This window comes from Salvelinus namaycush, chromosome 16 (genome assembly GCF_016432855.1).
Source record: "Salvelinus namaycush isolate Seneca chromosome 16, SaNama_1.0, whole genome shotgun sequence".
NCBI lineage: Eukaryota > Metazoa > Chordata > Actinopteri > Salmoniformes > Salmonidae > Salvelinus > Salvelinus namaycush.
This window is the reverse complement of record NC_052322.1, coordinates 284,815-297,989: the sequence shown is the minus strand read 5'-3', so window position 1 is coordinate 297,989 and position 13,175 is coordinate 284,815. Positions and strand designations below refer to the sequence as shown.

The 13,175-nt window shown below is 43.3% G+C and overlaps 1 protein-coding gene across 1 annotated transcript in view; it reads right to left on the bottom strand.

The window, feature by feature from the left end:
- Positions 1-463: 463 nt before the first annotated feature.
- Positions 464-13,175, bottom strand: part of LOC120060834 (meteorin-like) — a 29,764-nt gene continuing 17,052 nt past the window's right edge. The window contains exons 2-4 of the mRNA XM_039010254.1: positions 9,759-10,195; positions 3,848-3,907; positions 464-2,559 (exon numbers count right to left, since the gene is read on the bottom strand). Of these exons, the coding sequence (XP_038866182.1) occupies positions 2,246-2,559; positions 3,848-3,907; positions 9,759-10,195 (811 nt within the window). The 3' untranslated portion in view covers positions 464-2,245. The remainder of the gene's footprint in view (positions 2,560-3,847; positions 3,908-9,758; positions 10,196-13,175) is intronic.

Below are 13,175 nucleotides of genomic sequence, written 5' to 3'. Positions count from 1 at the left end.
CTCACTCTCTCCCTGCAACCCATTAGGTCTGTTTGCACCCCTCTAAATCTCGCTTTCATTCAAGCAATTCATTTTGGGCCCACAGAAATCAGGGTTAATGACACTTATAGTGATTTGACATTGTTGGAAAAGTCTGTATCTTCTCCCACATATATCCAAGGGACAACTAGAGGTTGTGGTTTGAATCAAATTGGGCCATGTTTTTCAACCATGGTCATCTGTAGTCTCAGTTAGCCTAATGTTTTAAAGATGTGTGCATGAGAGGGAACAACTATAAAACTGTACAACTATATAACTTTACTATAAAAAGTTAGTGAGAGAAGCAACCATGCAGAGATTTAAGAAAAATCCATGAGATTCAAATGAGCTTTTCAGACTTTGTCACAGGCCACATAAACACTCCAAAATACTGAAAAATTCCCCCCCCCCTCCATAAGTAGTTTGTTTTTTAGATGTTCTTATTTACATTCACATTGGTACACAAAAATCACACAGAAACAATTGACAATATCAGCAAACATGGCAGTATTGCGTATTTCTTTTTACATACCACATCACGTTAATTTGATATTAACCGCTCCCTTCATCGATTAGTGCACATAAGACGTGACGTCTTTTGACTGACCAGAATTGTCATAGACATGTTTTGTCCCCCTCATAACTTATCCCAGACATACTTACTGCTAACCCCAAAGCTGGTGTAAAGACTATTACGCAAATACATTGAATATTGCTTGAAGAATTCAGTACTGATATTTGGACAAAATTGCTTGAGGTTTTCACGGCTCAACATGGTGATCAACATTTCGGACGCATGCTTGTGAAAATTAGATCGCTACTGCAACTCTTTCTGCCAGCTTTGAGACATATCCCATTGGACTTTTACTGAGGGGAATATTGCTGTTGTCAACAGTTGTAGTCCCACAAACATTTAAAAAATGTCCTCACAAACTCCCATTAATACAGTAACAATTACATAAATCTGGGCCAGTAGGCCTTATAGCATCTCAATATCAAGACATCAGTTTTGTTAAAATTTTGCAGACAGCTTTCTTAGGCTTACAGGTGGCAATTTTTTCATGTGGAAAATGGGTATGAATAACTACAAAATGGCTGCAATAGGAAACACTACTGCAAAATAATTATATTCAACTGGAAAAACAGTTTCAAATTAAAATAAATCAACATATAAAACTTTAAAAGTTTTCAACCAAACTGAGAACACAATGAAATCTTGGAAGTCAACAGTACCATAAAAACTCTTCATTAAATATTTATGCAGGGTTCTAAAAGGCAGAATTGCCGTGTGTACTTGGAGATTGTTTTTCTCTGAGTTGACTAATGTCATGAAAGTGCTTTCAGCACTAGAGCGAAGCGAGCTTTGAACCTTCTACACAAGCGCTAACATGTGCCAGCCCTAGCCTAGCATTAAGATGCGCTAGCAATATCTATACATATATTAAGTTCTGATCACACCTCTTCTACGCTACATAAATCAGCTTTTCATTTTGGTTTTCAGTGCTTGCAGCATCAGACTTTCCAGATCATTCCCTTATCAGTGCAAATTACGATAAAAAAAAAACATTTGAAAAAGAGAAAGCCCCTCCCTAATCTCCAATAAAGAATCGTAACACTAAGAATAGTCCACCATTGTTTGTTTTAACTACACATTTGTGCGAACATCTTGGACACAAAATGGTAGATTTCCCAAACAAAAACCATTGAATAAAATGAGTGGCCACTGAAGACTACCATAGAAAAACACAGCCTTGTGGTTAATTACTGGAATAGCAATTGTGTAACTTCTAAAACAGACTAACTTCACCACAGAATTTTTCACATATTTTCCTGAGTTTAAAAGACACAGTCACACTCAATAGCTCTGAATCCATGCCATGCCTGCCTTGTTGTTACGGAAAGCTCTTCTGAGAATTCCGAATATGTATATTGGCATCTGGAAAACTTGTCCCGTGCCAAATTATTTAATCTCATCTAGTCCACACGGTGTCCTTCATATCTCCACAGGACTGCATATTGCACTGGGAATGTTGCTAAGAATGTCCATGCCCAACTCCTCAGTCCTTTGGGGAAGACTAAGAAGCTACACCATCGGGTGAGCTTCCATCTTCCTCGCCTTTCATTCAGAGGTTTGGCAAACCAGAGGACAGGCTGATTGAGTTAAGGCTGTATTGTGAGGCAAGCCCTATTACAGGGAAGTAGTCAGCCGAGATTTGGGGTGGTCTGCTCAGTCCACAGCCAGTTCACAGGGTAGCTGCTGGACCAACTTGGCCTGAGTGTAGGCCTGGAGGAAGTCCTTGTAGCGGGGCGCGCAGCCCAGCCACGCCTCGCCGAAGTGTATGCGGCCGGTGAAGAGGAAGCTTCCTGCCCCGGGCCGGACACCACACTGCAGCAGGGTCCTGATCTCGCCTGAGAGGGTCAGGCGGCCTGTCCCGGTGAACAGGGCATATTTCTGGCGAAATACTCGGGTGGTGCTGACCTTTATTACCGCCGCCCGTAGCTCACTGTCCTCATCCACCGCCTTGATGTTACCACGCACTACTGTGGGGAGAAGAGACACACCAGTTAGTCACAAGCTCTATTGCCCAGATTAGTTTGTAACAGTGGTTACAAATATGAAGATCATAATTCAACAAAATGTGGACTAAAGTTGGAGGAAATATATTTTAATTAATGTAATTGTCTTGAATACCTGCTCTTCACATTCTAAAAACATTTTTGAAATTGCTGGGAAACCGGTCATGTATTAGCCGTAAAAAAAACAGCTGAAGTAATAAAACAAGTAACTAGGATCCTAGCCCACCAGAGGCTAACATTAATTAGAGTCAGTTAAATGAGTATTGGAGAACTTCCTGGAACAGTTCCATAATCCCGACATAATTCAGCCTAATTATGTCTGAATTAGAGCCATGCGGATTTGTCCACTACAGTGCCTCGAGAAGGGGGGGGGGTAGGTTAACTTTAGGGAACTGGAGAGGAAAAAGTTGTTCAGTTTCACCTCTGCATACATTAAGTAGTTCAGAGGGATGAGAATTTGGATCACTGTCAGCCCAACCTTAGAGCTGGGGTAAGATGATTCGACAACCGATTTGTAGTTCCTGAATCATGACACAAAATTATGACATTTTTTGGTTGAAACTGAATAGCTTTTCTAGCCATTTTGTATTGAAGTATATGTAGTTTGAATTGGGGTAGAAAATGCAATGACACCAAACTGCAGAGGTGGGACCAAGTCACTATTATTCGAGTCACATGGAAGTCACAAGGTCCGAGTCTCAAATGATAAGCTCAATATGCCGATGTAAAGCTCAGTATCTTCCGTTTTGAAAATGCATCACCATTTATGGCTGTAATGACAGGCCACATTTGCACAGCAATTTTTTGAGAACCACTGATCGGTCTAGCGAATATTGTTGATTTGCTGCACAGCTATAGGATCGGGTGAAGCTCAAAATGTCAAATTGTAGAGAGCGGATCGCCATAAATCTTCAGAGGATGCAGCTTTCAAAGACTCGGCCACTATTGGTTGACCGGTCATGATATATTGCTTGTTTGATTTCTTTGCTCTTGAAGTGCCACAAAATAAGTGACAAACACTGGCCAGATAATTTCAAGTCATCAGTCTCAAGTCAAAGTCCCGTCTTGAGGCTCGAGAGTTATTTTATTCTGTATCAAGTTGAGTCTCAAGTCATCCAATTTGTAACTCGAGTCCAAGTCATGTGACTCGAGTCCACACCTCTGCCAAACTGTTCCTGGTCTGGCATGTTATTTTATTGTTATACGGCAGCCCGGACAACAAAACAGGAGGTTGTAAAAGAGGAGAGCTCACCAAAGTCACTGGTGCAGACAGCCATAAGGAGCTCTGTGTTGTTACAGGGTCTGCAGGCACCTAGGGAGAGAGGGGGAAGAAAGAACCAGTCAGTTGGAGCTCCACTAATCAAACAAACGCCAATTCCATCCACTCTTCGCTTACCCTCTTGTTTGATATTGTAAACCACATAAAACAAAAAAAATAGGTATGACATGGTTAAGTTATTATATTTCAAAGCTTTATGTAAAAAAAAGTTGTTGAGCTTTAACCTATCCTGCTGCACACATAAAGTACACAAAAAAGGGTGGAGATGAGCTTATAAAGAAGATCAAATGCTCTGGAGGCGTGATGTGAATAGCCAGAACAAACCACCATGCAAAGAGATACACACCGCAGTGTTCAGACAGCGGCTCCTTTTACGGTTTCGGAGAGGAAGGCCAGTGAAACTTAAAAAGGTGTGAGACTCCACTGGCCCCAAACGTTTTTAAAGCCAAATGTATCAGCCACCCTACCTTCCACCTTCACCCTAGCTCCTGCTAGGGTGTCTGCACCCACACCTCATCAAAGTGAACCAGACAGGGCCAAGAGAGGAGGGTGGAGAACTTTAAAGATTTAAAATGGGCAGAGCACATTCTACACTTTTTCAGAAGGCACTTCCTTCCTAAGTGTTGTGACGGCTTCTTTCACAGCCAGTAGCGTGTATTCGTGGATGCCAAGCGAAGCCAGGCTCCCCCCCAAAAAAATGTATTGGTCAAATGTATCTTTCGTCTCAATTTGTTTTCATAATATTCCTTCAATTCGCAATTGGTTGTATCTTACTGGAGAAATCATCCAAGAGAGGGAAACAGCACCTCTGTCTAAATATGTGTAGCCCATGCATCTGGATGCTGTCTGGACAAAAATAGTGGGATATGTTGCCGCAGAAGCATTTTGATTGATTGATGCCAGCGAGCATTTTGCCTCAGTTGATACATTTGTTTATAAATAATTAGCCAATCAGCATTGAGCTGAGATCAATGGTTGGTGGTCCTGGTGCAGCAAAAAGTCTACATAGGGAGGCCAGTTTGGATTTGGCATCACACCAATGAAATCACATCAAAAGCAAAGAAGTTGTCCTGAAGTAGCTAGCTAGCTAAAAATCAGCCATGGATGGACTTGGTGTTTTTACTTATTCTCCAAACAAGCCAATGATTATAACTGCTATTCTGATCTAACCATAAATTAATTCCTTTTGCCACTGGCCTGAGACGATTGAAGTTAAATATGTAGCAGGCTCACGTTAACTAACAAGCTAACTTAGCTGGTTCATTGTTGCACATGCGAGAAAGTTAGGCTAGCAAGCTCTCTAGGGCAAAAAGTGTGTACTGTGTATGACAGTCAGACCCTTGTGCCAACATGAAAGCCAGGAAGATGGCATTGGTGTTCATCTAGTCGACAAGTAGGGTAGGTCAACATTTTTTTTCTACTTGCGCTCATACACACACAGAAATCAGTACAATGGAGAGTCAAATGATATTTAGCAACATTGATTGGACTAAATAGTTGAAATCTTTAAATTTGTTTTCACTGTATTAGGCTAATCATATACAATATAGCCTAGTTGATTTGATGCGGTCAAGCAACCATCCCTCATCACTGCCAAACGCTCCCTAAAAAACTTCAGCGAGCAGGCCTTTCTAATCGACCTGGCCCATGTATCCTGGAATGATATTGACCTCATTCCGTCAGTAGAGGATGCCTGGTTATTCTATAAAGGTGCTTTCCTCAACGTCTTAAATAAGCATGCCCCATTCAAAAAAAAAAAAATTATTACCAGGAACAGATATAGCCCTCGACTGCCCTTGACCAGCACAAAAACATCCTGTTGCGTACTGCATTAGCATCGAATAGCCCCCACGATATGCAACTTTTCAGGGAAGTTAGGAACCAATATGCACAGGCAGTTAGGAAAGCAAAGGCTAGCTTTTTGAAACAGAAATTTGCATCCTGTAGCACTAACTCCAAAAAGTTCTGGGACACTAAAGTCCATGGAAAATAAGAGCACTTCCTCCAAGCTGCCAACTGCACTGAGGGTAGGAAACACTGTCACCACCAATAAATCCACAATAATTTATCATTTCAATAAGCATTTTTCTACAGCTGACCATGCTTTCCACCTGGCTACCCCAGTCAACAGCCCTGCACCCCTCACTGCAACTTGCCCAAGCCTCCCCCATTTCTCCTTCACCCAAATCCAGATAGCTGATGTTCTGAAAGAGCTGAAAAATCTGGACCCCTAGACAATCTGGACCTTCTCTTCCTAAAATTATCCGCCGAAATTGTTGCAACCCCTATTACTAGCTTGTTCAACCTCTCTTTTGTATCGTCTGAGATCCCCAAAGATTGGAAAGCTGCAGCGGTCATCCCCCTCCTCAAAGGGGGAGACACTCTAGACCCAAACTGCTACAGACCTATATCTATCCTACCCTGCCTTTCTAAGGTCTTCGAAAGCCAAGTTAACAAACAGATCACAGACCATTTCAAATCCCATCGTACCTTCTCCACTATGCAATCTGGTTTCCGAGCTGGTCATGGGTGCACCTCAGCCACGCTCAAGGTCCTAAACGACATCATAACCTCCATCGATAAGAGACAATACTGTGCAGCTGTATTCATCGACCTGGCCAAGGCTTTCGACTCTGTCAATCACCACATTCTTATCGGCAGACTCAACAGCCTTGGTTTCTCAACTGACTGCCTTGCCTCACCAACTACTTCTCTGACAGAGTTCAGTGTGTCAAATCGGAGGGCCTTTTGTCCGGACCTCTGGCAGTCTATGGGGGTGCCACAGGGCTCAATCCTCGGGCCGACACTTTTCTCTGTATACATCAATGATGTCGCTCTTGCTGCTGGTGATTCTCTTATCCACCTCTACGCAGACGACACCATTCTGTATACTTCTGGCCCTTCTTTGGACACTGTGTTAACCCTCCAGATGAGCTTCAATGACATACAACTCTCCTTCCGTGGCCGCCATCTGCTCTTAAATGCAAGCAAAACTAAATGCATGCTCTTCAACCGATCGCTGCCCACACCTACCCACCCGCCGAGCATCAGTACTTTGGACGGTTCTGACTTAGAATATGTGGAAAACTATAAATACCTAGGTGTCTGGTTAGACTGTAAACTCTCCTTCCAGACTCAAATTAAGAATCTCCAATCCAAAATTAAATCTAGAATTGGCTTCCTATTTTGCAACAAAGCATCTTTCACTCATGCTGCTAAACATACCCTTGTAAAACTGACCATCCTACCGAGCCTTGACTTCGGCGATGTCCTTTACAAAATAGCCTCCAACACTCTACTCAGCAAATTGGATGCAGTCTATCACAGTGCCATCCGTTTTGTCACCAAAGCCCCATATACTACCCACCACTGCAACCTGTATGCTCTCGTTGGCTGGCCCTTGCTTCATATCCGTTGCCAAACCCACTGGCTTCAGGTCATCTATAAGTCATTGCTAGGTAAAGCCCCGCCTTATCTCAGCTCACTGGTCACCATAGCAGCACCCACCCGCAGCACGCTCTCCAGCAGGTGTATTTCACTGGTCACCCCCAAAGCCAATTCCTCCTTCGGCCGTCTTTCCTTCCAGTTCTCTGCTGCCAATGACTGGAACGAACTACAAAAAACACTGAAGCTAGAGACTCATATCTACCTCACTAGCTTTAAGTACCAGCTGACAGAGCAGCTCACAGATCACTGCACATAGGCAATCTGTAAATAGCCCATCCAACTACCTCATCACCATATTGTTATTTATAAAGCTCCTTTGCACCCCAGTACCACTACTTGCACACTCAGTTATCATACCAGTGTTTAATTTGCTTTACTGTAATAATTTCACCACTATTGCCTATTTATTTCCTCACCCCCCTTATCCTACCTCATTTGCACAAACTGTATATAGACTTTCTCTATTGTATTATTGACTGTATGTTTATTCCATGTGTAACTCTGTGTTGTTGTTTGTGTCGCACTGCTTTGCTTTATTTTGGCCAGGTCGCAATTGTAAATGAGAACTTGTTCTCAACTAGCCTACCTGGTTAAATAAAAAAATGATGTTTAAATGTTTAAGTTGAAGTGGTGCTGGAATAGCAGAAGCAGTGCTCCTGTTTTCTTTGTGCTGACTTGCTGTAACTGTTAGAAACATTAACTTACATGACCTACAACATGATTAAGCAACTGTTTTACATGCAATATTTGCTTTATGGACTTCACCAGATACATGTTGCTGTCACGTTCGTCTTCCTCCTCTTCTGAGGTGGAGCAGTTGGAAGGATCGGAGGACCAATATGCAGCGTGGTAAGTGTTCATCTTGATATTTATTTCAAAAGAGAACACTGAACGATCTATACAAAAATAACAAACAACGAACGTGACGCTATCGAATAATAGTGCTGCCACAAAACACTACACATAGACAATCACCCACAACCCACAATGACAAAACAGGCTACCTAAATATGGCTCCCAATCAGAGACAACGACAAACACCTGCCTCTAATTGAGAACCATATCAGGCCAAACACATAGAAATAGCCAAACTAGACATACAACATAGAATGCCCACTCAGATCACACCCTGACCAAACAAAACATAGAAACATACAAAGCAAACTATGGTCAGGGCGTGACAGTTGCTCACCGGTTTTGTGATGAAACAAAGGTGTGTGTGGTTGAATTTATTCCGCCAATGTGTGACTTGTCTTTGTTGTCTCTGCCTTATTGTATATGATGGTGGCATATGAATGGATGGGTTATAGAGCAAACAACGCAATTATCACAAAATAGGTTGTAATATGGCTTTTTTCCTGGCTTGGCTTCCCCAGTGATTTTACACACGCACCACTACTGTTCACAGCTGTTAATCAGTTTAAAAATGTCACAGTGGAAAATCAAATACATCCTCCTCCGTTTCATACAAGGACCCAGTCCACAGATGGCCACAAGGTACACAGAGCGAAACCAAACCCTGGCTGCATTGAATTGACTGCATTGTACAAAAACACCCTGGCATTTGTTTTTGTTCTGCTGGCCTTGCAAGTTCCAAGAAGTTCACCCCCCAACCCACCTAGCTGCCCCCTCCACACATTCCCCTTCTTAGTGAAAATGTCTGATAAATGAGATTCCTGCCTCCTCCCTGGCCCATAGAGAAAACCTCCCCACATGCCCAACCAGAATAATTATGTGTGTGTGTGTGTGTGTGTGTGTACTCTAGAGCGGGGAGGGGGTGTATTCCTAGAGCCAAGCCTCTTTAAAGAGGGGCCGTTCAACAAAAGAGGGGAGCATCTCAGCTGGGGCAGAGGTCTCCATGTCGCCAAGGCAACGGCAGTAATCTCAGAACACTCTCCATTGAAAGGAGCGGTAAAGGCTCTGGAGCGAAGGCCCCACAAACTGGGCTTTTGTCCCCCCTAACCCTCCCCTCTCCTCTCTCCATTCGCCTTCAAATCTAAACCAGGGGACAGGATCTGTAGGCCTATGCTTCCAGGGAAACTAGAGGACACTTCCCCCACTCTACTCTGCCTGGACACAGAGAAAACAGAAAATAAACACCAAAAAGCAGGTCTGTTTGTATGGAAACATCTTTAGGGGGGGTTTGACGAAATATAACTCAGAGACCAACACAAAGAGAAATACAGGAAATATGTGGGGGAGAGGAGAACTGAATGATCGAATCTGAGCTAAAACAAATTCTAAAAGTTGTTTGATAGGCCCATCGACTATCAAGGAGCATATTCAAACACTATTTTCCTTGCTTTGCGTTGAGAGAAATCTTTATAGTTCACGCTTTTATGTTAATTTATTTTATATTTATCTATTTCAGCCCAAATTACACTTCCATGACCCAGACTGATCCAACATGGCTGCCTCCCTCCTAGGTCCAACTCACCTTCATTACTGCTGATGGGGTTTGAGTCGAGTGACAGGCGAGCTGTCCAATCCCCTCGCAGCTCGTAGCGGAAAGATGCAATGCGGCGGCTGATGTCCTGGTGAGGAGTGGCCTGGAGGAAGAGGGCCACCTTCTCGCCGGGCAGGCGGCTGAAGCAGCGCACCCGGGTTGGGGGAGACTCCTCCAGACGGTCCCCTACCAGGAGCTCCAGGACCCCGTCTCTCTCCAAGTAGAGCTGGGCCCCGTGGAAGTGCTCGGAGGGCTTGACGCAGGCCGTGATCAGGCCCGAGCTGCTTCCCCCAGGCCCCACTGCCGCAGAGGGCAACCTGGGGGACAGGGTGAGGCGGAGCGCCCCCTTAGGATAGAGCCAGTCCAGAGCACCCTCAGAACAGTGGAGGGAGATCTGCTCCACACTGCCTTGCTGCTGGGACAGACCACTGTGGGATGGAAAGATGGAGGGAGAGAAAGGAGATAGTTATACAAGTGGACTTCTATGACCTCCAAGCCAGACAGACTAGTCCTCTTGGCTGAAATTGGAGTCACCAATATACCGCTTGTAGGATGTGGTGCAATTCTCAAAAACCATGAAGGAAATTGCACTAGATCTTGCAGGATATGTGGTTTGGGTGTAGGGCTTTAGATGTGGTGAAACTTGAGAGGGACTGAGGGAGAGCTTGCAACATCAAAGAAATCTGGCTAAAATGAATGACAACAGATGAACCTTTCAAGCCTGCGATTTTGCTTGGAGTGCATTTCACTCATTTGAAAACGATTAAAACAGGCTTTCAAAATACACATTGAACTGAGGTTTCCATTCGCAGAAAAAAAGGAGTGCCGCCTATTGGTCACCAATGGACTGCGTCGGTGCCATGTGGAATTAACATTTTTTAAAAATCATAGTTTAACAGCATAACTTTCTCCTCTCTAGCTCACTCTGCAAGACTGCAACCCTAAAGCATGCGTGATACTTTGTTGCAAAGCACTGGAAACATTTAATTGCGCCCAACAACTGTCTGGTCTTGATCCAACTAAGGTCTGATAATTGACCACCAAAGCTGAACGGAACTCTTCAAATACATTCAGAACGAATGAAAACGCAATTTTATTTTGCACCTTCCTACATTTGAGAAAATAATCTGAAGGTTTCGCCATAAAACAAATCAAACTTGAATAAATCGTTATAAAGTGATTCTTGCCTCCCCCTCCAGCTGCATTGGTTTTCGGAATAACTGGACCGAGCGCTGTCAACAATGGGTAAGAGTAGGATCCAAACTTTGTAAATCCAAGAAATAGCCATTTCCTTCAGTACGTGCTACGAATTCGAGAAAAACGTAAATGTTACAAAGATGCAGTCCCTTCAACCTTTAAGCATGGGAATCTCCACCATCCCCTATCTAAGCAAATTGTATTTTGCTGTTCTTGGCAACCTCCATAGCGCGGTAGCCTCCTCTTCTTGCGGATTTCCAGCTACAGTTTTAAAGGAGTGTCCCTACCTCTATTCTGACTCACTGATCCTAGTGCATGAAGAGAGGAGTCGTCTGAAGGTTTTGCCTTTGAGCACACGTTTGTCGACCAATCAGAGTTGGAGAGGATCAACTTTAAACCACTCACAGGATAGAGGGGGAGGAGTGTGATCTGTTGCCTGTGACAGAAGAAGAATGTTCAGTATGCAATAATAAACTATGTTGGTAATAGATAAGAGGCATTTACCATTGTGTCAAACAAGCGTGCGCAAAGTAGGACAATAATGAATTGCTTGGGCAGAAATACGAGTTTGGAGATGATAACCCAATCTGACCTCCTTTGTTGAAATGTGAGGTCTCTATGTCCTCGTATTTTCTCTGACATATAATAAGCAAAATCACAGAAAACATATTTTATCAGGGTGAGTAAAAATATTGACTTGAATGTTCTTGACAATATAGGACTACATGTGTTGGATCCCACCTCCTCAAAAGTAGAAGAAACCTCTCAGTGGAAAACAATGATTCCATCATGAACAAGAAGAGGTTTAGAAACAAATGTTAGAAGCACAAGCAAGACTGACAGAGAAAATTAAACCTAGAGACAGAACAGTATGGACGGAGCAGAGACGTTATGCTAATGCTAACTAAGGACTTAGAAAGGTTTAACTCCTTGGTTAGCTTCATCCGTTACTCATAGCTAACTTGTGACAAGACCCATGACCATGAGGATGATGAAGAGGAGATGGATGAAGAGGTGGAGGGTGTACCCGCTGGGTGCTGTGCCCTCACCCAGCTGGGGTTCTCTTTCATGTGGCAGTATTATAACCTCATCAAACATTATTTTGTACTCGTATCCCCATCCATCTTCCTGGACTGAAACAGTGACTTTGAATGTAGGTATGTATGTACAGTACCAGTCAAAACGTTTGGACACACCTACTCATTCAAGGGTTTTTTCTTTATTTTTACTATTTTCTACATTGTAGAATAATAGTGAAGACATCAAAAATACGAAATAACACATATGGAATCATGTAGTAACCAAAAAAGTGTTAAACAAATCAAAACGTATTTTAGAATCTTCAAAGTAGAAGATTTACCTTGATGACAGTTTTGCACACTCTTGGAATTCTCTCAACCAGCTTAATGAGGAATGCTTTTCCAACAGTCTTCAAGCAGTTCCCATATATAATGAGCACTGTTGACTGCTTTTCCTTCACTCAGCGATCCAACTCATCCCAAACCATCTCAATTGGGTTGAGGTCGGGTGATTGTGGAGGCCAGCACTCCATCACCCTCCTTCTTGGTCAAATAGCCCTTACACAGCCTGGAGGTGTGTTGGGTCATTGTCCTGTTGAAAAACAAATTATGGTGCCACTAAGCGCAAACCAGATGGGATGTGTATTGCTGCAAAATGCTGTGGTAGCCATGTTGGTTAAGTGTGCCTTAAGTACTGAAAAAATCGCTGACAGTGTCACCAGCAAAGCACCCCCACACCATGACACCTCCTCCTCCATGCTTCACGGCTGGAGCCACACATGTGGAGATCATCAGTACACCTACTCTGCGTCTCACAAAGACACGGCGGTTGGAACCAAAAATCTCCAATTTGGACTCATCAGACCAAAGGACAGATTTCCATCGGTCTAATGTCCATTGCTCGTGTTTCTTGGCCCAAGCAAGTCTCTTCTTATGATTCTTGTCCTTCAGTAGTGTTTTCTTTGCAGCGATTGAACATGAAGGCCTGATTCACGCAGTCTCCTCTGAACAGGTAGCCTAGTGGTTAGGGTGGCAGGTAGCCTAGTGGTTAGTGTTGGGCCAGTAACCGAAAGGTTGCTAGATTGAATCCCCGAACTGACAAGGTAAAAATGTGTTGTTCTGCCCCTGAACAAGGCAGTTAACCCACTGTTCCTAACCTGTTACTGTAAATAAGAATTTGTTCTTCACTGAG